Source organism: Pristiophorus japonicus, chromosome 2, assembly GCF_044704955.1.
Source record: "Pristiophorus japonicus isolate sPriJap1 chromosome 2, sPriJap1.hap1, whole genome shotgun sequence".
Classification (NCBI taxonomy): domain Eukaryota; kingdom Metazoa; phylum Chordata; class Chondrichthyes; family Pristiophoridae; genus Pristiophorus; species Pristiophorus japonicus.
In genome coordinates, this window is record NC_091978.1 from 130,503,251 (window position 1) to 130,530,373 (window position 27,123).

Sequence of the window (27,123 nt, forward strand, 5' to 3'; positions counted from 1 at the left end):
GGAGTCCCTGGCCAAAGACTGCCCCAAGTGGAGGAAGTGCATCCGGGAGGGCGCTGAGCACCTCAAGTCTCATCGCCGAGAGCATGCAGAAATCAAGCACAGGCAGCAGAAAGAGCGTGCGGCAAACCTGTCCAACCTACCACTTCCCTCAACGACTATCTGTCCCACCTGTGACAGAGTCTATGGCTCTCATATTGGACTGTTCAGCCACCTAAGAACTCATTTTAAGAGTGGAAGCAAGTCTTCCACGATTCTGAGGGGCTGCCTATGATGATGAAGTTAATGTACCACACCCATCTCTGTAGGCCTGATTTCTCAGTTGGGTGTTTCTGACAAAGAATGGTGCTCACATAGAGCAATGGCTGGCAAGTAACAGGCATAGGGGCTAGAAATTCAGGTTTTAGCAATTTCGCCCGTTTTTGGGCGGTAATCGTGGCAGTATTTTTTTTAGTGCCGGGGTTAACGTTATCGCTATCATACAATTCGCCAGTGACCAGCTATAGCGCTAAATCCGGTCTTGCACGAGTGAATTTGTGCCCTGGAACCGAAATTTGCGATTGAAAAAAAAAACCGACCTTCTGCGCATGCGCAATTCCCCCCCCACCCCCCCTCAATTTATTTATTTTGTGATTCTGGTCAGTTATCAGGGTACGCCCCGCGCTTGCGCAGTACATCCAGGGCTGAATCGGGTATTTTTCACAGACCAAGCAGCCACGATGGAAGGGGACTCCAGCAGGCAGAAAGCCCAAAAGTTTAGTTATGAGGCAAATGAGGCCCTGACTGCAGCAGTGCAAAGCAGATGAGGGGAATTTAATAGGGGAGGTGCTGGTAAACCCCTCCCAGCTGTGCGGAGGCATCTGTAGACCAGCATGGCTGAGGTTTCCTCAGTCGATAATATCAAGAAGGAACATCAACAATGTCGTAAAAAGTTCAATGACCATTGCAGGGTCGTCAGAGTACTATTTTTATTCATGCGCTTCTTCATTACTTAAATAATAAATCTGACAGGTATTGGTATAGGTAGGCTTAGTGTTGCACCTTATCATGAATGATAGTTGCACATTAGTAAGACTGCATTTTGACATCTTAAGATGTTTTTGCACTTCAATGTCTTCCTCATGAACCACGTGCAACGACTAGGGCCATTAAACAGAGGACTGTATTAAATGCACACAGTATGGTATAAGTACTTTGATGCCTATCTGTGTGTGCCACAAGAGCAGAAGGGCCCTCTGATAACCATTCCAATTGTCATCTTTGCCGGCAAAGTTGTTGCATAACCGCCGGAAGCAGCGGTGCACAGGTGGTGGTCCACTCCAGACACTGCCGTTAACGGACTTGGAGGAGTGCGTGGCAGCTCTGATCGGTGCCTCAGGGAGGTCAAATACCCGTAGGGGTTGCTGATCCCCTGTTCGAAACTGAGGGGAAGACCTGCAAAATCCCCAAGCTGTGTTGCGGCAATGTGATGTAGTGTCTGTGGGCTTGGGTTGGGGCAATGTGATGTAGTGTCTGTGGAGTAGGGTTGGGGCAATGTCATGCAGTGTCATTGGGCTTAATATAATGCCGTAAGCACTGGTCCTTCAAATAAGCATGTGTTATGTGACCTTCCTCATGTCACCCTGTCCCCTCCCCTGCTGCTAACCACTCGTCTATTGTTTTCTATTTCCAGATAAGAAGGCGCCAAATCCACCAATGGAAGCCTCCACCTCAGCCCATCGTGTGGGGGTGCAGGAGAGGTACCACGAAGACACCGAGGATGAACAACCTCCACGGGAGGAGGAAACTCAGGAAGTTATTGCGGGGGGTGGGGGGTGGAGGGGCCGATGCAATCGCCACCACTTTTAGCTGCGACCAGTAGCTCTGACCAGGAAGACACATTCCTGGACTTTGGCTAATCCGAGCCCCGGGTCCAAGTGCCATCCAGCCACCCACTCCTGGGGTTGAATCCCGTAAGCCGTCTCTCCGGTGGGCGAGTCGGCAAAGCCGGTCTGCTGACAGACAGGCAGACGCACACCTGGACATGGTGGGACTGTCCAGAGAGAGCATCCAGTTCAGCCTACAGCTCCTGGAGGTCTTGGGTGCTTTTCCCGCAAGCATTGCTGCACTATCAGTGGATGAGGGAGAGCATGTCGCAGATTGTCACGGCTGTCAATGACCACGCCCAATTGACGGTACTGCAGTCCACTGTGTCACAGCATCCAGACCCACATCACCTGTGAGTGGTGAGGCCGAGCAAGAGCCTCGCCATTCAGAAGCCAGGCTTTCCATACCCCGAGCTTCTCCAGAGGATCTACACATGCCATTGTCTATTCCCCTTGTAGAGCAGAACTCGGGCCTCGTTGCTGCACATGTTGCTACCACCTTGGGTACGGTCATGACGCGAGGGAGGGGGAGGGGTTAGGATGAGGGAGGGTACAAATTGTGGTGGTATATAATTCTGTTACTCGTCAATGCCCAGTTTTGGGCTGCAGATCTGTCCCACTTAACACGGTGGTAGTGCCATACGACATGATGGAAGATATCTTCATGGTGCAAATAAGAACTACTGGCAGTCACTTTTACCAGTGCAGTCATGGACAGACATGTCTGCAATAGGTAGGTTGGTGAGCAACAGGTCAAGTAGGTTAATTCCTTGTGGTAGTGCCCTCACTACCTGATGCAGACCTATTCTGGCAGCTATCCCTCTTCATAAATTGGTCAGCTCCATCAATGGTGATGTTATTGAGCCACTCTTGGTGATAGACATTGAAGTCCCCCCCAAGAGTACATTCTGTGCCTTTGTGTTCCAGAGAGCTTCTTCGAAGTAATGTTCAACATGGTGGAATATTGATTCATCAATTGAGGAGTAGGGCTGGGGGAGGAGGGGGTGGAAAGAGAGGAGGTGGTGATCAGCATAAAGTTTCCTTGACCATGTCCTGAAGCCATGAGACTTCACGGGGTCTAAATATGATTGAGTATGGTTATGTCATGCTGTTTGACTAGTCTGTCAGACAGTTCTCCCAATTTGGGCACAAGCCCCTAAAAGTGGAAAGTGGTGTTCTACAGGGATCAGTGCTGGGGTCACTGTTGTTCACCATTTACATAAATTATTTGGACTTTTGAATCGGAAGTACGATATCAAAATTTGCAGATGACACCAAATTGGGTTGTATAGTTAATATCGAGGAAGACTGCGACAAAATACAAAAAGACGTTAACAAACTTGCACAATGGGCATGTAAATGAATAATGAATTTCAATATAGGTAAGTGTGAAGTGGTGCATTTTGGGAGGATATATAAAGAGGCCACTTACTCCTTGGAAATAAGAGTCTAAATAGGGTACAGGTGCAAATGGATCTGGGGTACAGATTCACAATTCATTAAAAGTTAACAAAGGCGCAAGAAAAGTGCAAACAATGCACTCTATTTCTCAAGGAATGGGATTCAAAAGTAGAGAAGTTATGATAAATTTATATAGAACCTTGGTTAGAACACAGAGTACTGTGCACAGTTCTGGTCTCCATATTACAAAAAGGATAGAGAAGCACTGGAGAAAGTTTAAAAAGGATTTACAAGGATGATACCAGAACTGAGAAGGTGCAACTATCACAAAACATTGAACAGGCTGGGGCTCTTTTCTAGAAAAGAGAATACTGAAAGTTGACCTGATAGAGGTCTTTAAAACTATGAAAGGATACAATAGAGTAGATGTAGAGAAGATGTTTCCACTTGTGGGGGAATCCAAAACTAGGGGCTATAAATATAAAATAGTCACTAAGAAATCGAATAAGGAGTTCAGGAGAAACCACTTTACTCAGGCAGTAGCAAGAATGTAGAACTTTCTGCCACGCAGGGTGGTTGAGGCGAATAGCATAGATGCATTTAAGGGAAAGTTAGATAAGGTGTAAGGAAGTTAAGGTGGGAGGAGGTTCGTATAGAGCATAAAAACCGGCACAGACCTGCTGGGCCAAAATGGCATGTTTCTGTGCTGTAGATTCTATGTAATATTAATGAAGACTTTGCAGGGTTGATTGTGCAGAGACTGATGGCCTTACCGCGATATGATGCGTGGGTTATTGCTGAAAGGTCCATCGAATTTTCTTCAACTAGGTGGAACGTAGGCCACTTCAGAGGTCATTATTAGTTAATTAAGTGATGTGGGATTGAAGTCACATGGAGGCAAGACCAGAGAGTGTGGTAGGCTCCCTTCCCCGAAGTGCACTATTTGGGCTTTTTTGACAATCTGGAATCTGTCATGTCATTTTTTTCTGGTGCTACCCTACAAATTACCAGATATATTGAACTTAATTTCACAATTTTGAAAATTAAACTCGTAACTTCTACTTGCTAATCCAGTATCACAACCACTAGTCTACCCTATCCCTATCTGTTATGGAGTTTGAAACTCAGCTAAGGGTCCAAGGTTTCAAACAGTCTAGTTTAGTCTAAGTTAATGTCCAGGAATGAGAATGGAGTCATTGGCAAGGAAGCAGAGTTTATGGATGAGCAGTGTTTGTGGAGGGGCAGAAGACAGCAAAAGTATAACAAAAACTGTGAAACAGAAACAGGAAGTTAAATGCAAGATTTAATACATTAAGGCACTTCTCTCAGTAAGTTAGTGGATATAATACAACTTGTATTCATCAGGATCTTTCTTGGAGATGACTCACTGATCTTCTGTGATATTGCATATAGGTAGTCGAGGGGCTGCAGCATTCGAGAGATTTAACTGCTAAGCTATTTTGTCACTTTAAGGAAATTGTTCAGGTACTGTTTATGGGAAATAGTATAAATAACTCCCGAAGTCAACCAGAGTATAATTGTTGTTTGATGAGAGAAATTTGCAGATTGCTTGGTGCTTGTAAATTTCTGCTTCCAGCTCAAAAAGCATGGGGCTGGAAATGCAGTTGTGTAGCGGCTCTGTTAGCGCCCTGGAGGGGTGTTAGTGTGTTGAATTTCTTACCACCCGGCAGCGCAGCTTGCAGCATCCCACTGGGAAATTTGTTGTTGGTTTTGCGGCGGCACCAAATGCTACCGCCTCGTTCGGTACATTCATTCAGAACATGACGTCAGTTGGCGTGCAACGTCCCGTTAACGCCCCGCTCGCAAAATTAGGTGCATCCGCCTCATTTAGTGTCCGCACCCAATCACGTCAGGGAAACTAGGCGGTTCCTCGGTCTGTTGGCCCGTTTTGAAGCCAATCTAAAGGGAGGGAGGAGGGTCATAAATCGGAGGTCACAGTGAGCGCAATGTTTCCGCGCATCACGCTGCGTGAACCTCAGAGTTTAAATCGGAAGATTGATCTGCCATTACAGAATCCTTACAGCTTGAGTGAAATAATGTAATGGATGCATTAATAGTTTGCCAGCGTCGCACACTCCATGTTCTGGTTAGGCAGCGTGAAGATACAAGGGCTGTTGGCCATGTAGGGCCACGAATGAGGAGAGGCCGCGGATGTCTGGAAAGGAACGCTTACCCCCATTAGTTTACAGGCAGCAACACTCATACCTCCACCTCTCCAAGGAGCAGTGTGTGAAAAGGATACGCTTCCGAGAGGAAGTGCTGAGACAGTTATGCCATCTCCTACAGGCAAACCGACAGCCTCACATCGGCAGGAGGTGAACATAGAAACATAGAAAATAGGTGCAGGAGTAGGCCATTCAATGAGTTCATGGCTGAACATGCAACTTCAGTACCCCATTCCTGCTTTCTCACCATACTACGAGGGGAATCAGGGGGTAAGGACTTCATCTAACTCCTTTTTGAATATATTTAGTGAATTGGCCTCAACTACTTTCTGTGGTAGAGAATGCCACAGGTTCACCACTCTCTGGGTGAAGAAGTTTCTCCTCATCTCAGTCCTAAATGGCTTACCCCTTATCCTTTAGACTGTGACCCCTGGTTCTGGACTTCCCCAACATTGGGAACATTCTTCCTGCATCTAACCTGTCTAAACCCATCAGAATTTTAAACGTTTCTATGAGGTCCCCTCTCATTCTTCTGAACTCCAGTGAATACAAGCCCAGTTGATCCAGTCTTTCTTGATAGGTCAGTCCCACCATCCCGGGAAGCAGTCTGGTGAACCTTCGCTGCACTCCCTCAATAGCAAGAATGTCCTTCCTCAGGTTAGGAGACCAAAACTGTACACAATACTCCAGGTGTGGCCTCATCAAGGCCCTGCACAACTGTAGCAACACCTCCCTGCCCGTGTACTCAAATCCCCTCGCTATGAAGGCCAACATGCCATTTGCTTTCTTAACCGCCTGCTGTACCTGCATGCCAACCTTCAATGACTGATGTACCATGACACCCAGGTCTCGTTGCACCTCCCCTTTTCCTAATCTGTCACCATTCAGATAATAGTCTGTCTCTCTGTTTTTACCACCAAAGTGGATAACCTCACATTTATCCACATTATACTTCATCTGCCATGCATTTGCCCACTCACCTAACCTATCCAAGTCGCTCTGCAGCCTCATAGCATCCTCCTTGCAGCTCACACTGCCACCCAACTTAGTGTCATCCGCAAATTTGGAGATACTACATTTAATCAACTCGTCTAAATCATTAATGTACAGTGTAAACAGCTGGAGCCCCAGCACAGAACCTTGCGGTACCCCACTAGTCACTGCCTGCCATTCTGAAAAGTCCCCATTTACTCCTACTCTTTGCTTCCTGTCTGACAACCAGTTCTCAATCCATGTCAGCACACTACCCCCAATCCCATGTGCTTTAACTTTGCACATTAATCTCTTGTGTGGGACCTTGTCGAAAGCCTTCTGAAAGTCCAAATATACCACATCAACTGGTTCGCCCTTGTCCACTTTACTGGAAACATCCTCAAAAAATTCCAGAAAATTTGTCAAGCATGATTTCCCTTTAACAAATCCATGCTGACTTGGACCTATCATATTACCTCTTTCCAAATGCGCTGCTATGACATCCTTAATAATTGATTCCATCATTTTACCCACTACCGATGTCAGGCTGACCGGTCTATAATTCCCTGTTTTCTCTCTCCCTCCTTTTTTAAAAAGTGGGGTTACATTGGCTACCCTCCACTCCATAGGAACTGATCCAGAGTCAATGGAATGTTGGAAAATGACTGTCAATGCATCCGCTATTTCCAAGGCCACCTCCTTAAGTACTCTGGGATGCAGTCCATCAGGCCCTGGGAATTTATCGGCCTTCAATCCCATCAATTTCCCCAACACAATTTCCCAACTAATAAGGATTTCCCTCAGTTTCTCCTCCTTACTAGACCCTCTGACCCCTTTTATATCCGGAAGGTTGTTTGTGTCCTCCTTAGTGAATACCGAACCAAAGTACTTGTTCAATTGGTCCGCCATTTCTTTGTTCCCCGTTATGACTTCCCCTGATTCTGACTGCAGGGGACCTACGTTTGTCTTTACTAACCTTTTTCTCTTTACATATCTATAGAAACTTTTGCAATCCGTCTTAATGTTCCCTGCAAGCTTCTTCTCGTACTCCATTTTTCCTGCCCGAATCAAACCCTTTGTCCTCTTCTGCTGAGTTCTAAATTTCTCCCAGTCCCCAGGTTCGCTGCTATTTCTGGCCAATTTGTATGCCACTTCCTTGGCTTTAATACTATCCCTGATTTCCCTTGATAGCCACGGTTGAGCCACCTTCCCTTTTTTATTTTTACGCCAGACAGGAATGTACAATTGTTGTAGTTCATCCATGCGGTCTCCAAATGTCTGTCATTGCCCATCCACAGTCAACCCCTTAAGTATCATTCGCCAATCTATCCTAGCCAATTCACGCCTCATACCTTCAAAGTTACCCTTCTTTAAGTTCTGGACCATGGTCTCTGAATTAACTGTTTCATTCTCCATCCTAATGCAGAATTCCACCATATTATGGTCACTCTTCCCCAAGGGGCCTCGCACAACGAGATTGCTAATTAATCCTCTCTCATTACACAACACCCAGTCTAAGATGGTCTCCCCACTAGTTGGTTCCTCGACATATTGGTCTAGAAAACCATCCCTTATGCACTCCAGGAAATCCTGTTCCACCGTATTGCTTTCAGTTTGGTTAGCCCAATCTATGTGCATATTAAAGTCACCCATTATAACTGCTGCACCTTTATTGCATGCACCCCTAATTTCCTGTTTGATGCCCTCCCAACATCACTACTACTGTTTGGAGGTCTGTACACAACTCCCACTAATGTTTTTTGCCCTTTGGTGTTCTGCAGCTCTACCCATATAGATTCCACATCATGCAAGCTAATATCCTTCCTAACTATTGCATTAATCTCCTCCTTAACCAGCAATGCTACCCCACCTCCTTTTCCTTTTATTCTATCCTTCCTGAATGTTGAATACCCCTGGATGTTGAGTTCCCAGCCCTGATCATCCTGGAGCCACGTCCCTGTAATCCCAATCACATCATATTTGTTAACATCTATTTGCACAGTTAATTCATCCACCTTATTACGGATACTCCTTGCATTAAGACACAAAGCCTTCAGGCTTGTTTTTTTAACACCCATTGTCCTTTTAGAATTTTGCTGCACAGTGGCCCTTTTTGTTCTTTGCCTTGGGTTTCTCTGCCCTCCACTTTTCCTCATCTCCTTTCTGTCTTTTGCTTTTGTCTCCTTTTTGTTTCCCTCTGTCTCCCTGCATTGGTTCCCATCCCCCTGCCATGTTAGTTTAACTCCTCCCCAACAGCATTAGCAAACACTCCCCCTAGGACATTGGTTCCGGTCCTGCCCAGGTGCAGACCGTCCGGTTTCCCACCTCCCCCAGAACCGGTTCCAATGCCCCAGGAATTTGAATCCTTCCCTGGATGCACCACTGCTCTAGCTACGTATTCATCTGCGCTATCCTGCGATTCCTACTCTGACTAGCACGTGGCACTGGTAGCAATCCCGAGATTACTACTTTTGAGGTCCTACTTTTTCATTTAGCTCCTTAAATTCGTTTCGTAGGACCTCATCCCTTTTTTTACCTATGTCGTTGGTACCAATGTGCACCACGACAACTGGTTGTTCTCCCTCCCTTTTTAGAATGTCCTGCACCTGCTCCGAGACATCCTTGACCCTTGCACCAGGGAGGCAACATACCATCCTGGAGTCTCGGTTGCGGCGGCAGAAATGCCTATCTATTCCCCTTACAATTGAATCCCCTATCACTATCGCTCTCCCACTCTTTTTCCTGCCCTCCTGTGCAACAGAGCCAGCCACGGTGCCATGAACTTGGCTGCTGCTGCCCTCCCCTGATGAGTCATCCCCCCCAACAGTACCCAAAGCAGTGTATCTGTTTTGCAGGGGGATGACCACAGGGGACCCCTGCACTACCTTCCTTGCACTGCTCTTCCTGCTGGTCTTCCATTCCCTATCTGGCTGTGGACCTGCGGTACGACCAACTCGCTACACGTGCTACTCACGTCATTCTCAGCATTGTGGATGCTCCAGAGTGAATTGACCCTCAGCTCCAACTCCGCAACGCGGTCCGTCAGGAGCTGGAGGCGGATACACTTCCCGCACACGTAGTCGTCAGGAACACTGGTGTCGTCCCCGAGTTCCCACATGGTACAGGAGGAGCATAACACGTGACCGAGCTGTCCTGCCATGACTTAACCCTTAGATAAGCAACAACAATGCAAAAGTTTACTCACTGTTACAGAAGAGAAAAAAGAAAAACTACTCACCAATCACCAGCCAATCACTTACCCCCTTGGCTGTGACGTCACCTTTCTGTTTCTTTCTACTTCTTTTTTTCCTTCTCCCTGTAGCTGCACAAGCCACGCCTCTCCACGCACCTCCTCACGCTGCTCCCGACTGCCGCCGCGTTGGGCCTTCATAGGCCTCTCGCCGACCCCGGAACTCACGCCTCTCCACGCAGCTCCTCACGCTGCTCACGACTGCCGCCGCGTTGGGCCTTTATAGGCCTCTCGCCGACCTCAGGAACTCACGCCTCTCCACGCACCTCCTCACGCTGAACAAGGAACAGGAGCCTGGCGAGGAGCTAAATGGCCAGCCACACCAACATCCACGGTGGACGCAGCATGGCCGGTGGCCACATGTCAGTGGCTCATAATGCATTGGGTCTCTTGAATGGAGGAAGCTGAGGGATGCAGCTAATACTGACCTTGCAATGTGCCACTGTAAAGCACATCTCCGTTAAAGTCCACAATCAGACACAAGACGGCAATGCAAAACAGTCAAAGTTAAATTTTACTGACGACACCAACATAGTTGCCTCAAACACCACAACCAATGCCCTCGCCAGCAAGTACCAAAACAAAACACAATGTCGCATTGAAATAGCATCAAACACAATGAAACAATGTATGGACAAAGGCCCCTTCCATTAGTCATCCCACAGCAGCATCCATATGGCATATTAGGCACACACACACAAATAGATTGCGTCAAACAATGCAAAAACATATTTAGAGCCATTATTTACACGTTGAAGACATCTTTCCATGGTACGCAAAATCTTCACTCAGTCTTCCGGTCACATTTGCCACCCCTTACCTTCACCCCCCCTCCCATGCCTAGTACTCCTCAATGTTGCCTCAGTGTCTACAGTGTGTGTGGCAAAGACAATAAAACGGCCTAGCAGGATGCCCTGGACCAGCTCTGGGCCTGAAAGGTCTGGCTGCGGACACCACGATCTCAGCATCAGTAGCAGCACTCTGGGATGGCTTAGGTGCAAAGGTGGAGTGGCAGTGGTGGGAGCCGGAATGTTGTCATCTTGAGGAACGACACCTTCCATTTCCAGCGGCCCACTGCCACTCACCCGGGGCGGAGCGTCAGCATACGGAGCAAGATGTGTAAGCACACATTGCTGGCCTGCTTCAGCACCATCAGTTCCCCGTTGGACTGTGGTGAACACAGAGACGATGGCAGTAGTCACTGGGACTGACTCAGAGCACACGGAGCCTGAAACGCAGCAGACTGCGAAGTTCATACCAGCAATTACTGACAGCATCACGTGACAAAGTCCTTGCAGGGTTTGGGCCTGTGATGCCACATCAACCATGACGCACACAATCCCCTCTGGGCTCCACTATCGCTCGTTGGGCCCATCTCTAAGGATGCACTCGTTGGACTCCTGAGAGGCACAGACAATGCTTGAGGCAGCCTCTCCAACACTCAAGAGTAAGTGCATCCATGCTCTGCGGGACCTTCTCCAATGCACCCATGAGCTCGCGGAGCATTTGTATGGACTTCCTGGACATAGCCTCCAAGTCCAGGTCCATGTCTGACTGTCCCTCAGCGGGAATCCTGGGTTGATTCCCCCTCCGGGGAACTGGCCTCCAAGCTTCCCCTCGTGCTCTGCCTTGCTGTACGCCACTGGGGCCAGGAGCCTCAGATTCCTCAAACCTCACGAACAAGCTACTCCAGCGATGTGGTATCTCCACTCGGTAGGACTGATGGAGTGTCCCGCTCAGTGATCAAACTGTCGTCCCCTCCCTCGTCAGCCGATGTAGAAGCATCAGGGACAGGCTACCGTGCCTCTGGTTGATCTGCAAGCACAAAGCAACAGAGGTGTGGTTAGCAGCAGCGGTGGGGCAGGGTGATACGAGGAAGGCGGCATTGGACATTTATATGTGAAGAGGGGAGGCCAATTGATATCAGGAGTCACGGAACTCAAATCGCAAACGCCATTCACATACAGTCACTTTTCATAGGGACTCTGCCTCGCCGCCTGCCACCGTGTCAACTGGTGTGCCCAGGAGGGCGGACACTCGCTCTTCGACCTGAGTGAGGTCCTGGAGATCAGGCTCGCCACCTCCAGTACCCTGCTGCTCCCGATGATTATGTGCCAATTTCACCTGCAATAAGAAAAAGGTGCGAGTGAGTGTGCAGCTCATCATGTGGCACATGTGCCTTCCATAGTAGAGTTGCTCCTACTGTCTGGAAGTGTAACGATGTCCATAATAATTTGCGCGGCTGCGCACCGAGCATGTGGGAAGGATGGGATGAGGGGAGAGCTACCTAGGATTGCGATTCTGGGTGACATTTTGCAAAAGCATATCAAGAGTGAAAAGGTAGTGCGAGGAGGGATGAAACTGAGTAGAGAACAAGAAGATGCGCGACGCTTGTATGCGCGGGGCATGGCTGGTGGCTTGACCAACACCATGGCCTGGAACACCGAGAAGGGGCAAAGACTTTATATTGTGTGACAGTGAGTTTGAAATCATGGCATTGGTGCATTAATATAAAGAGTACTCACCCTAATGACCCCCTGTGGTCATTAAACTTCTTGCAACATTGTGTCGCAGCTCGCGACACCTCTACCCGAGACGTCCTGTGCCACCTCCCTCCAAAGCCTTTAATAAACTCGTTGGACGGGCCTCCTTCCTCCAGGAAGCTGCAACACATGCCACCTCCTTGCAACGGCCTTCATCAATGCCTCAGCGGCTGTGGCAGAGAAGCGGCGCGCATGATGGCGACCTTCCTGCTACTCCATTTTCCCACTCTGCTCAAAGTGTACAGTTGGAACTGTGCATGCGCATACTTATAGTGCCTTTAAGATTCGGGATCTATCGGGGGCCTTGGAGCATGCGCATTTTGCTTCGCATTTTTTCGTTTGCAGCGCCTGAGCACAGGTGTGGAACGCCTGACTTAGCATCCCCTTTCCCTCTTGCTGTATTTCAAACAAATTTCCCAGTCAGAGGTGCAAACTTTTAAAGGGCGCTACACTTGCTGCCCAACCAGGAATAACGCCACAAAATGGCCAGCAAGGAATTTCCAGCCCCCGGCTTTTAAAAAAAAAAAGGTAACATTTTGGTTAGAGACGGATATTTAAAAAAATGTTTATTTAAATAATTATGAATAGATAAAAGGAGGATTTAAACTGCCAGTGGCTTTCAGGCATGAAACCACATTTTCAGTTAGATTCCTGCCAGCTGTGGCAGAATGAGGCCATTGCAATTTTAGGCAGGAAAGAAAGAATTTGCATTTATACAGCACCTTTCACGACTTCAGGACGTATCAAAGCATTTTTCAGCCAATTAAGTACTTTTGAAGTGTAGTCAATGTTGTAATGTAGAAAACATGGCAGCCAAATTGCACACAGCAATGTGATAATGATCAGGTAATTTGTTTTAGGTGTTGTTTGAGGGATACATATTGGCCAGGGCAACAGGAGAACTTCCTTGCTCTTGTTCGAATTGTGCCGTGCAAGTGGGCAGGAAACAGCTGCTGGCCTTCAGAAATTGGCTGCCTGCCTGCATTCAGGTAAATTATGGACTGGTGTTTTGAGGGCTGGTGGGGGGAGAATAGGAAAGGGAAGTCCAATATTCCTTGTGGGGCACAAAGCAGTACTCCACACCTCCTGGCTCCACAATAATGAGAAAAAAAACTGACCTTGAATAGCCTCCTCTGCTCCCAATCTTCTCACTTGACTTTACCTGAGGGGACAGCCACAGCGGCATCCCGATTCAGGGTAGAGTTATAATCGTGGTCATTGAATCCCAATCTGCATATTATAGAAGGACCTCACCAGTTTCAGGGAGCTTTTGTCACCTGCTCAGAAGAGCAGGTTAAAATGGAATACAGGCATACAGACACACAGACACGGCACTGGCGGTAAGTCATGCAGTCAATTTTGGCTGGGGATGATTAAAGTTAACCTCATAGATATAAAGGGAAAGAAAACCTTGGGTATTTTCAAATTCAGTATTTTAAGTAATACAAACAATATTATGATACAAACTCAACTTTTGTCATCAGAATGTTTCTTTAAAGTAATTATTTAATGTTCTAAGCATCTACTGAAAAATATGCATTATGGCTTTATGAGTTTTGCAACCTGCGCTTCTGAAATATATATACCGGGGTCAAGTTTACAATTCGTGCTCCCATCTATCAGGAGCATAAGTCAGGAAATCGTGGGTGTACTCCCCACAATTTTCCAAAGGATAGAAATTTTGGGCAGCATGCCTATGGTTTCCAGATACATATTTCCAGCAGGCGAGGCTCTCTGTCAGAAGCATAGGTTAGTAAAATTGCTGTTATGCAATATAAATCACTTTTCATTCGAGTTTTATATCTGCATAAATAAATGTTCGGCTTCATTTTCATTTAGTAAAGTCTTTACATCAAATCCACTAAGCTACCCCAAGATAAAAAATGTCCCAGAAATAGTTACCTTCCATCAAGTTCTGGATACATGCTGACTCCATTTTCTAAAGCCTCTAAAAGCTGCTCTGCTGTCACTTGAACAACCAAGAGCGGGTCCACAATAGGCAGAACCAACAAAAGATCATGCATGGTGAAATCACCTGGTGGATGTAAGCGATCTGAGCGCAAAGTACCTAGAAAATATGATTATTTTGTAGATTCATTACAGATTATCAAATGTTGAGTTCAGGGTGTTTCTATAGTTACTTCATTTTTTTTCTTAGCCTCATTTATTTTCACTGATGTATATAAAACCAAGAGTAGGTCAGTCATATCGTAATAGTATTTTCAGAAAATGGTGACAAAAACCCTTTCACAACACCTCATTTAAACATTAAAATACAGGAGCAGGGCTGGAGCCCAAAATACCTTTGCAATTGGGTGATCACTCAGATCAATTCAGAGTTTGAGTTCAGATTTGGCTTGAGAGAATCTAAAATCTAGGTTAAACAAGGCCAAACTTTGATTTTGCAATTAGCATGTCAACATGGCGACAGTTCTTGCATGTTATTTAGCATAGCTGAAAATATTTCAGAGGGTAATGGAAATGGGGTTTCATCTATGCTAATATGCTAGAACAAGAACCACTAATATTCTAATTTTGCAATGGATCTGTACGATTCGTAAGGTCACTACTCCCACCCCACCAAACTACCAGGGTTTGGAAAGCCTCCTCCTCCTCCTCAATAGATTACTAGGAATAAACCATTCAAAATTAACACGTGTCAAATGTATACTCTGTCGATAATAGACTCTGTAGCCACCCCGCAGGTTAAGATTTATTTTCTAATTCCTTCCCCTTTCTCTCTCCTCTCCTGAAGGCAATAACATGTTTCCACAGGTATCTGTAAACCTCCAGTACCTCACTAAATGCCAATTTTTCATATTTGAGCACAGACAAAGGGCTGGAAATTCACGAAAAACCGCTACTGCCGGTTTGCGCCCAAAAAAACACTACAACTTCGCTATGATTTAGAGACGGGAAATTTATGAAAAATTGCGAAAAAATCCGCCCGGCGTGAAAAAATCCATGTTGCACGAGGGGGGAAAAACACAAAATATTTTTCCAAAAAACAATTTAAAAAAAATGGCAAAACATTCACAAAACTCTTTTCTAGTCAATCAATGCAAAAGAATTTAAAAATAACATTTAACTTACCTTTTTAGAAACATAGAAAATAGGTGCAGGAGTAGGCCATTCTGCCCTTCGAGCCTGCACTACCATTCAATACGATCATGGCTGATCATCACCTCAGTACTCCTTCCCTGCTTTCTCTCCATACCCCTTGATCCCTTTAGCCATAAGGGCCATATCTAATTCCCTTTTGAATATATCTAATGAACTGGCCCCAACAACTTTCTGTGGTAGAGAATTCCACATGCCCACAACTCTGAGTGAAGAGGTTTCTCCTCATCTCGGTCCTAAATGGCTTACCCCTTATCCTTAGACTGTGACTCCTGGTTCTGGACTTCCCCAACATTGGGAACATTCTTCCTGCATCTAACCTGTCCAATCCCATCAGAATTTTATAGGTTTCTATGAGATCCCCTCTCATTCTTCTAAATTCCAGTGAATACAAGCCTAGTCGATCCAGTCTTTCTTCATATGTCAGTCCTGTTATCCCGGGGAATCAGTCTGGTGAACCTTCGCTGCACTCCCTCAATAGCAAGAATGTCCTTCCTCAGATTAGGAGACCAAAACTGTACACAATATTCAAGGTGTGGCCTTACCAAGGCCCTGTACAACTGTAGTAAGACCTCCCTGCTCCTATACTCAAATCCTCTCGCTATGAAGGCCAACATACCATTTGCCTTTTTCACCGCCTGCTGCATCTGTATGCCAACCTTCAATGACTGATGTACCATGACACCCAGGTTTTGTTGCACCTCCCCCTTTACCAATCTATCACCATTCAGATAATCAGCCCTCCTGTTTTTACCACCAAAATGGATAACCTCACATTTATCCACATTATACCACATCTGTCATGTATTTGCCCACTCACCTAACCTGTCCAAGTCACCCTGCAGCCTCTTAGCATCCTCCTTACAGCTCACACTGCCACCCAGCTTAGTCATCTGCAAACTTGGAGATATTACATTCAATTCCTTCGTCTAAATCATTAATGTATATTGTAAATAACTGAGGTCCCAGCACTGAACCTTGTCGTACCCCACTAATCACTGTCTGCCATTCTGAAAAGGACCCGTTTATTCCTACTCTCTGCTTCCTGTCTGCCAACCAGTTCTCTATCCGTGGAATTCTCTGCCCAAGGAAGCAGTTGAGGCTAGCTCATTGAATGTATTCAAGTCACAGATAGATAGATTTTTAACCAATAAGGGAATTAAGGGTTATGGGGAGCGGGCGGTTAAGTGGAGCTGAGTCCACGGCCAGATCAGCCATGATCTTGTTGAATGGCGGAGCAGGCTCGAGGGGCTAAATGGCCTACTCTTGTTCCTAATTCTTATGTTCTTATGTTCTATCCATATCAGTACATTAACCCCAATACCATGTGCTTTAATTTTGCACACTAATCTCTTATGTGGGACCTTGTCAAAAGCCTTTTGAAAGTCTAAATACACCACATCCACTGGCTCACCCTTGTCCACTCTACTACTTATATCGTCAAAAAATTCTAGAAGATTTGTCAAGCATGATTTCCCTTTCATAAATCCATGCTGACTTGGACCAATCCTTTCACTGCTTTCCAAATGCGCTGCTATTACATCTATAATAACTGATTCCAACATTTTCCCCACCACCGATGTCGGGCTGACCAGCCTATAATTCCCTGTTTTCTCTCTCCCTTCTTTTTTTTTTAAAAAGTGGGGTTACATTAGTTACCCTCTAGTCCATAGGAACTGATCCAGAGTCTATAGAATGTTGGAAAATGACCACCAAGGCATCCACTATTTCTAGAGCCACTTCCTTAAGTACTCTGGGATGCAGACTATCAGGTCCTGGGGATTTATCGGCTTTCAATCCCATCAATTTCTCTAACACAATTTGCTGACTAATAAGGATTTCCTTTAATTCCTCCTTCTCGCTAGACCCTCGTTCCTCTAGTATTTCCGGAAGGTTACTTGTGTCTTCCTTAGGTTTTCATACCTACCGCCATTTCCAAGGGCTGCACCAACAATTTTCCTCGGCGTTTTTTTGACCCTATCTATGGGTCACCGCTGTGATCAAACTTGGGCGAAAGCATTTTTTCCAGTCTTGAACGCCAGCGGTCCGCTCCCTAGTGATATTTCAAAACCACCAGTGAAAGACTTGAATGAATTTCCCACCGCACTGTTTTTCGCCCAAAACGATGAAATACTGCCGAAAAGTGCAGCGAAAGATTGATGAATTTCCAGCCCAATGAGTGCCAGCAGGCTATGTAACCATTCAGGCAGAATAATTTTAAACTAATCCTGTTAGTGTATGATATAATTAATCCAATATAAAATAATGAATTGGATTTTGCTGTTATATCAGATGTACATTTTTATAAAGTACATTGCTAATTCAGACTAGTGTAGAGACTGGAAAACCATAAAATGTTATGGTGCCTTTGCTTCAATTTAAAAGTTGAAATGATAGCAATCCCTACCCATGCAATCAGCACAGATAAAACTGCTCTATAACCTCCTAGAGTGGCTTTACCTATGCTAAGTAGCAGGGATAAAAACTACCATAGTGATAATGAAAGAGGAAGTAGTTGAGATATTGGATAGGATAAAAATTGATCAAGAGGACATACTAGAAAGACTGGCTTTTGTTAAAGTAGATAAGTCACCAGGGCTGGATGGGGTGCATTCTAGGATGATGAGGGAAGTAAAGGTGGAAATTGCAGAGGTACTGGCCATAGTCTTTCAATCCTCCTTCGATACGGGGGTGGTGCCAGAGGACCAGAGAATTGCAAATGGTACACCCTTGTTCAAAAAAGGGTACAAGAATAAACCCAGCAACTATAGGCCAGTCAGTTTAACCTCAGTAGAGGGGAAGCTTTTAGAAATGATAATCCGGGAAAAAAATTGTCACTTGGACAAGTATGGATCAATAAAGGAAAGCTAGCACGGATTTGTTAAAGGCAAATTGTGTTAAACTAACTTGATTGTGTTTTTTGCTGAGGTAACAGAGAGGGTTGATGAGGGCAATGCGGTTGATGTGGTGCACATAGAATTCCAAAAGGCATTTGATAAAGTGTCACATAATAGGCTTGCCAGCAAAGTTAAAGCCCATGGAATAAAAGGGGCAGTGGCAGCATGGACACGAAATTGGCTAAGTGACAGGAAACAGAGAGTAGTGGTAAACAGTTGTTGATCCGACCAGAGGAAGGTATACAGTGGTGTTCCTCAGGGGTCGGTACTAGAACCACTGCTTTTCTTAATATATATTAATGACTTAGACTTGGGTGTGCAGGACACAATTTCAAAATGTACAGATGACACAAAACTTGAAAGTATAGTTAACAGTGAGAAAGATAGTGATAGACTTCAAGAAGACATAGGCAGGCTGGTGGAATGGTCGGACACATGGCAGATGAAATTTAATGCAGAAAAGTACAAAATGATACATTTTGGTAGGAAGAATGAGGAGAAGCAATATAAACTAAAGAGTACAATTCTAAAGGAAGTGCATGAACAGAGAGACCTGGGGGTATATGTGCACAAATCATTGAAGGTGGCAGGGCAAGTTGAGAAAGCGGTTAAAAAAGCACATGGGATCCTTGGCTTCATAAATAGAGGCATAGAGCACAAAAGCAAGAAGTTATGATGAACCTTTATAAAACACTGTTTCGGCCTCAAAAACACTGTGTCCAACTCTGGGCACTGCATTTTAGTTAGGATGTGAAGGCCTTAAGAGAGGGTGCAAAAAATATTTACAAGAACGGTTCCAGGGATGAAGGACTTCAGTTACATGGATAGACTGGAGTAGCTGGAGTTGTTCTCCTTAGAGTAGAGAAGGTCGAGAGGAGATCTGATAGAGGTGTTCAAAATCATGAGGGGTCTAGACAGAGTAGATAGAGAGAAACTGTTCTTATTGGCTGAAGGGTCGAGAACCAGCGGACACAGATTTAAGGTGATTGGCAGAAGAACCAAACGTGACGAGGAAAAACATTTTTTAATGCAGCGAGTGGTTAGGATCTAGAAAGGGTGGTGCAGGCAAATTCAATCGTGGCTTTCAAAAGAGAATTGGATAAGTACCTGAAGGAATAAAAATGGCAAGGCTACAGAGAAAGGGCGGGGGAGTGCGACTAGCTGAAGTACTCTTGTAGAGAGCCGGTACGGGCTCGAAGGGCTGAATGGACTCCTTCTGTTGTAATCATTCTACCAACCATGCCGAGCTGAGTTTTTAAATCTAACCTTAAGCGAGATTTGTTCTTATTGGAAATTATCTTAGATAGTTTCTACTATATTATTCTAAACAAGGATAAATTGGGAAAAATATACCTGAATTAAGCAATGCCACATCAGCACGAGTAGCTTCAAGCATGGCATTGGTAACAAGATTCCCTAGACTGCTTTCTGATTTTCTTACTGTAGTAAAACGACCATCCAGTTCTACCTCTATCTGACATAGAACTTCTCCTAATAGGTGCTGTACAGATAAAAAAGAACAAGCATTTGTGACAAATTAAGACATCACAGTTCATTGTATTTATGGTTAATACTCTAGGAATTTGGCAACTACTCTTACATCAAAACAAATCTCAGTTCATATTCATAATATATGTCCACTAATTCAAATAACTGTAAATTAGTACAAACCTTTTTTCAGAGATGCCCCTGAGGCACCCTCAAAGACAAATGACCCTTAATTGAATCAAAGAGCTTTCTACCAGTAAGATGGCAGCAATTGCAAAAAGCTCCACAAACTATCTAACAATTTGTAGCTTCGAGACAGGTTTATCAAGAGCTTTGAGACCCTAGCGATTAAAAACAATTTATGATGTCAAAACAATAGTTATTTAATTTCGTAAATGCTGTTTTAGAATTCCACATTCCCTTTCAAGAAATCTTCCACTCAAAAACAACCTTTCCAGTTAGGTAATACAGGTGCAGCTCCAAAATCCGGAGTTCCGTAATCCTGAATATTCCGGATTCTGGACCGATCCGTGGCCCTACCTCGCCCCGGCCCGACTTCGTCTCGGCTCCACCCCCCCCCCTCCCCCCCCCACCTCATCGGGCCAACCTCGCCCCCTTACCTCGGCTGCCCGACCCAGGCACAGTCGTTCCAAAATCCGGAACTGCCTCGGTCCTGAGGTTTCCGGGTTTCGGACGTTCAACCTATAAAACATTCTTCTTCACCATTGCATTCTCCACATACTGCAAGGAGGTTCTATTTGTCCAGAAAAAACCTACTAAAGTCTAAATAAGTCTAGGAACTAAATAGTAATGGGTATTTGACAATTCGGAAGGACAGACAGAAAGGAAAAGGAGGTGGGGTAGCACTGTTAATAAAGGATGAGATCAGTGCATTAGTGAGAAATGATCATGACTCAGAAGATCAAGATGTTGAATCAGTTTGGGTGGAGATAAGGAATAATGGGAAAAAGTCGCTGGTGGGTGTAGTCTCTTGGCCCCCTAACAGTAGCCATACTGTTGGACGAGAAGTATAAATCAAGAAATAATGGAAGCTTGTAAAAAAGGAACGGCAATAATCATGGGCGATTTTAACCTTCATATTGATTGCGCAAAGCAAATTGGCCAGGATATCCTTGAGGAAGAGTTCACAGAATGTATCCGGGATGGTTTCCTTGAACAGTACCAACCAGGGAACAAGCTGTCTTAGATCTGGTACAGATTGAACCTCCCTTATCCAGAACTCCCTTATCCAGAACCACCCCTCGTCTGGAACCATTCCCGGCCACCGGGTGGCACATGCGCAGAACTTCGGCATGAACAAATTGAAGTCCTTCCTCACTGCCGACTCCCGCAATCGCTGGCATGACACCGCGATCCACCCAGAAGGGATAACTATCCATGGATAACTACGGAAATAAAGGATGGTATCAAATTGAAAACAAGGGCATACGAAGTGGTCAAGACTAGTGGGAGGCCAGAGGATTGGGAAATTTTTAAAAGCCAGCAAAGACGACTAAAAAAATGAGAGGAGAAAGATAGATTATGAAAGTAAACTAGCACAAAATATAAAAACAGATAGTAAGAGTTTCTACAGGTACATAAAAAGGAAAAGAGTGGCGAAAGTAAATGTTGGTTGCTTCGAGGATGAGCCTGGGGCATTAATAATGGGGAACAGGGAAATGGCAGAGACATTGAACAAATATTTTGTATCGGTCTTCACTGTAGAAGACACTAAAAACATCCCAATAGTGGATAATCAAGGGGCTATAGGGAGGGAGGAACTAAAAACCATCACCATCACTAAACAAGTAGTACTCAGTAAAATAATGGGACTAAAGGTGGACAAGTCCCCTGGACCTGATGGCTTGCATCCTAGGGTCTTAAAAGAAGTGGCTGCAGAGATAGTGGATGCATTTGTTGTAATCTACCAAAATTCCTTGGATTCTGGGGAGGTCCCAGCGGATTGAAAAACCGCAAATGTAACACCCCTATTTAAAAAAAGACAGACAGAAAGCAGAAAACTGTAGACCAGTTAGCCTAACATCTGTCATTGGGAAAATGCTGAAGTCCATTATTAAGGAAGCAGTAGTCGGATATTTGGAAAAGCATAATTCAGTCAAGCAGAGTCAGCATGGTTTTATGAAAGGGAAATCATGTTTGGCAAATTTTCTGGAGTTCTTTGAGGATGTAATGAGCAGGGTGGATAAGGGGGAACCAGTGGATGTGATGTATTTGGATTTCCAGAAGGTATTCGATAAGGTGCTACATAAAAGGTTACTGCACAAGATAAAAGTTCACGGGGTTGGGGGCAATATATTAGCATGGATAGAGGATTGGCTAACTAACAGAAAGCAGAGAGTTGGGATAAATGGGTAATTTTCCGGTTGGCAAACAGTAACTGGTGGGGTGCTGCAGGGACCAGTGCTGGGACCTCAACTATTTACAATCTATATTAATGACTTGGATGAAAGGGCCGAGTGTAATGTAGCCAAGTTTGCTGATGATACAAAGATGGGCGAGAAAGCAAATTATGAGGAGGACACAGAAAATCTGCAAAGGGATATAGACAGGCTAAGTGAAATGCTGCAGTAGAGGGACCTGGGGGTCCTTGTGCATGAAACACAAAGGGTTAGTATGCAGGTACAGCAAGTAATCAGGGAGGCAAATGGAATGTTGGCCTTTATTGCAAGGGGGATGGAGTATAAAAGCAGAGAAGTCTTGCTACAACTGTACAGGATATTGGCGAGGCCACACCTAGAGAACTGAGTTCAGTTTTGGTCTCTGTATTTAAGGAAGGATATACTTGCATTGGAGGCAGTTCAGAGAAGGTTCACTAGGTTGATTCCAGAGATGAGGGGGTTAACTTATGAAGATAGGTTGAGTAGGTTGGGCCTGTACTCATTGGAGTTCAGAAGGAGAGTTGATCTTATCGAAACATATAAGATAATGAAGGTCTCGACAAGGTGGATGCAGAGAATATATTTTCACTCAAAAGGGAAACTAGAACTTGGGGGCATAGCCTCAGAATAAGGGGCCGCCCATTTTAAACTGAGATGAGAAGCAATTTCTTCTCTGAGGGTTGTAAATCTGTGAAATTCTCTGCCCCAGAGAGCTGTAGAGGCTGGGCCATTGAATATATTTAAGGCGGAGATAGACAGATTTTTGAGCGATAAAGGAATAAAGGGTTATGGGGAGCGGGCAGGGAAGTGGAGCTGAGACCATGATCAGATTAGCCATGATCTTATTAAATGGCAGTGCAGGCCCGAGGGGCCAAATGGTCCACTCCTGCTCCTAGTTCTTATGTCTTACGTTCTTCTGTAGAGAAGAGGTCACCCTCAGCTAATTGGCTGAAACAATAATATTTAACAAAAGTATAGGAGTTGTTGCAAGAACATTTTAACATTGGCCCATGAAGTTGATCTAAATCTAGTGGAATGCCTATTTAATTACTCAAAATCATTCCTACTTATTAGATGATAATGTAGCATATGCTTAATTAGCTATTTTCTTATCTATTTTTAAAATGGTAGCAGATACATGCGCACTCTTTGATGCAAAAAGTTTTATAAGAACATAAGAACAGTTAACGTTTGAAACTGCTGAGTAATCCAGCATTTTCTGTTGTTATTTCAGATTTTCATTATCTACAATATTTTGCTTTTGTATTAAATGTTGGTGTTTAGAGAGATTTAGGTGTCCTCGTACACGAAAGTTAGCAAGCAGGCACAGCAAGGAATTGGGAAGGCAAATGGCATGTTGGCCTTTATTGCAAGGGGCTTGGAGTAAAGAGTAAGGAAGTCTTGCTACAATTGTACAGGACTTTGGTGAGACCACACCTGGAGTTCTGTGCATAGTTTTGGTCTCCTTATCTGAGGAAGGATATACTTGCTTTAGAGACAGTGCAACAAAGGTTCACTAGATTGATCCTTGGGATGAGAGGCTTGTCCTATGAGGAGAGATTAAGTAGACTAGGCCTATATTCGCTAGAGTTTAGAAGACTAAGAGGTGAAACATATAAGATTCTGAGGGAGATTGACAGTGTAGATGCTGACAGGCTATTTCCCCCTAGCTGAAGAGTCTAGAACTAGGGGGCATAGTCTCAGAATTAAGGGTCAGCCATTTAAGACTGAAATGAGGAGGATTTTCTTCACTCAGAGGGTTGTGAATCTTTGGAATTCTCTATTCCAAAGAACTGGGGATGTTGAATCATTGAGTATATTCAAGGCTGAGATAGATAGATTTTTGGACTCTAGGGGAATCAAGGGATATGGAGATCAGGCAGGTAAAGTGTTGAGGGTGAAGATCAGCCATGATGTTACTGAATGGCAGAGCAGGCATGAGGGGCGGTATAGGCTATTCCTGCTCCTAATTCTTATGTTCTTATGTAAAAAAAAGCCTAAGAACCACTCACTCGGTGTACCTGGATCTCACTGATCTTCCAAGTCGAGACAAGTACTACTAACAGAGCAGCTGTCCATAAGATCCTGAAGCTACATAAACAGAGGTTCAAAAGTGTTTAAAAATAATTTGCACCAACTCATGAAACAAGTCAGTAATTCACCAAAAATTCTGACAATGGACATCAAGGTTTGTGGATCGGAAGTATATACTCTACACAAGATTATTAATAATGTACAGATATAAATCTACATGCATCTTTCAAGAACAAGAGGACCCAGCACTGACCCCTAGGGTACACCCCACTCCAATTCTAAGCCTTCTCCAATCCAAGAAAACCATTAATACTAACCTTTTGCTTCCCATCACTCTACCAACTTTCTATCCATCCTACATTTCCTCTTGTACCATACACATGCTTTGTGTAAAAAAAACACAAACTTCCTTTTAATTACATAGATTTTTCTTGGCATCATAATTTGCATCAATATTATCACCACAATAGAGATTTTTCTTTACTGTTCCCATTTATGCCTGGTAAAATACTACTTTCACTTTGTAGTTTAGAATGCAGATGTTTTTCACCAGTGTTTTGTAATACCAGTTAACATTGACTCATTAACTGAACATCAACAAAGGTAGTTATAAGTTATGTATGCCATAAGAGTGAAATATGTTCCACCAACCATCTTTGTTGTTTAGACGCACAGATAGGATGAAAATATATTAAAATAATTAACTGTGCCAACATACCTCCAGATTAAAAGTAAACTCTTGGACAATGTTGTTCACAAGGGCATCTTCCTCCAAATCTTTTGTAATGTCTATCTTCTGTGTGGTGTACTTATAACTATTCTCAATAGTTCTTGCAATGTCGATTTTAGTTAGGCTTCTGAAATCTGATCCACTTTTGACGATAAGAGTCCCATTAACCACTTTGGTGCCATAGTCATGATCGTGGCCTCCTAGAATCAGGTCCAATCCATCAGCGTTCCTTGCAAGTCTAATATCATTACACCATTTCATGTGTGTCAAAGCAATTAGAAGTTCTGCACCTTTGGCTCGAAGATCTTGAGAAAGTTGGTCAGCAACGACGACATAATCAATAAAGTTCACACTCGACTTATCAATTGTTGGTAAAGTATCAATCCATTCTTCCTCCACTAAGCCCATCAAGCCAATTTTCATACCATTCCATTCCATTATCCTGCTTTCTATGCCATGTCCCAGTGGCTCAGAAGTAAATAAATCATACACATTGCTGAGCAACCAAGGGAAATTCATCTCTGATATAATCTCTTCCAAAAGGTCAACTCCAAAGTCAAATTCATGATTTCCTGTAAACAAAATGTACTGATGCATTTTTGGTATTGACAGCTACTCAGATCTATTAAAAGAGCATTAGCTTCAATAATTCAGAGAAAATACCATAACTCGATATAAAAATCTGAAATGTTATAAACAATACGAGGGGAATTATATGCAAGGCAAATAAAAACTGTAGTCAAGGATAGTCATTAGATTGAAGAATTTTGTTGAGGCTAATTTCAAACAAACATTTGCAGAAGAAAATGAAGCTTAGTTTGAAATTAGATTGAATTTATTTTACATGCTTTCAGTTGGTTATCAACAGATTTGAATATGTTTGTTCTGGTCTAATGCTCTTTTCCTGTTCCTAAAAATATTCTAAAATAGCCATTTACTCTCTTTAACCAATCAAAACTTAGATCAATAGATTTTTGGGTGATATTTTGATAAGGGAATCAAGGGATATGAGGATAGTGTGGGAAAATGGAGTAGAGGTAGAAGATCAGCCATGATCTTATTGAATGGCGGAGCAAGCTCGAAGGGCCGAATGGCCTACTCCTGCTCCTATTTCTTATGTTCTTATGTAAATTTGCATTGCATGGCAGAAGAAACGTGAGTGATTCAGTCTGTGAATGATAAAATGACGACAAAAAGTCATCTACCTATGTGAAGTAATTGCAACACTATATAGCTTTATTTAAAATTTGATCCCACCTAATTGCCTTAAGTTGTCAGCAGGACTATTGACGCACTTCAAATGGACATTTGCACCAATGAAACTCAACCAATAAATAACCGAAACGTAGAAATTTACTCTGTCCATTACATTATATGGGGCATTAATATCCATGGCATTGTTCATGGGTAGTCTGGAGCAATGTTATGATGTTTAATTGCTAACACAGAGCTGTGTATAATTTGGTCTGTCCTCTTAAACACTTAAATAAAGCAATCCCAAGATCAATTAGACGCCAATTGCTGCGGAATACTTCCATAGATTGGCAGCTGTTTTTCCAAGGTCAGAAAAAAACCTAGTATGAAATTACCTGCTTTTTCTCATACTCTCTTGATTGACCAATTGGAGTGTAATGTCTAAAGTATGGCAGATACAAGACTTATTGCTCAGTGAGAGTCAAGGTATATATTTTATAGTGACTGAAGAAGTCAAATCGCATTTTTATTACACAATAGTATTATCGGTGACATTTACTAATTAATTCTTGAGTATGGTCTCATTTGAAATTTTTAAAAATTGTCCTTTATATAGGCTTAAGTATGTAGTTAATTTTAATCACTCAATTTTTCTTACATTACAACAGTAACTATACTTCGAAAGTATTTTGAAATGTCTTGAGGTCATTAAAGGCACTATATAAAATACAAGTTTGTCTGCCTTCTTTTATATAAGCATAGGATACAGAGGAAGATGTCAGCCAAGACATTCCAAGATGCAGGAGATGCAGGTAAGTGGGTGGTTGGCTGCAGGTATTGCATGCAGCCATACCAGGGAGTGGCGAGGGGTCTGTGGCTAGGTAGGGATAGAAGCGGAGTCATATTAGCGATGGGAGTGTGGGAACACTGGGATGGTAGAGGCGGAAGCAATCTGGGGTCCCCTGGGTGTGGAAGTATTGGAACAGTGGTGCTGAGGTGTAGGGACAGTGGGAATGGGGTTGTGGGAGGGTCAGCAATGGCATTTGT

At 44.0% G+C, this 27,123-nt stretch overlaps 1 protein-coding gene across 3 annotated transcripts in view; it reads right to left on the minus strand.

The window, feature by feature from the left end:
* LOC139232264 (trifunctional nucleotide phosphoesterase protein YfkN-like) overlaps window positions 1–27,123 on the minus strand; it is a 118,471-nt gene that overhangs the window by 30,441 nt on the left and 60,907 nt on the right. For all 3 annotated transcript variants that reach the window (XM_070862562.1, XM_070862563.1, XM_070862564.1), the window contains 3 exons: window positions 24,871–25,454; window positions 19,585–19,732; window positions 14,117–14,282 (listed from right to left, as the gene is read on the minus strand). In XM_070862562.1, coding sequence (XP_070718663.1) covers window positions 14,117–14,282; window positions 19,585–19,732; window positions 24,871–25,454 — 898 coding nt within the window. The remainder of the gene's footprint in view (window positions 1–14,116; window positions 14,283–19,584; window positions 19,733–24,870; window positions 25,455–27,123) is intronic.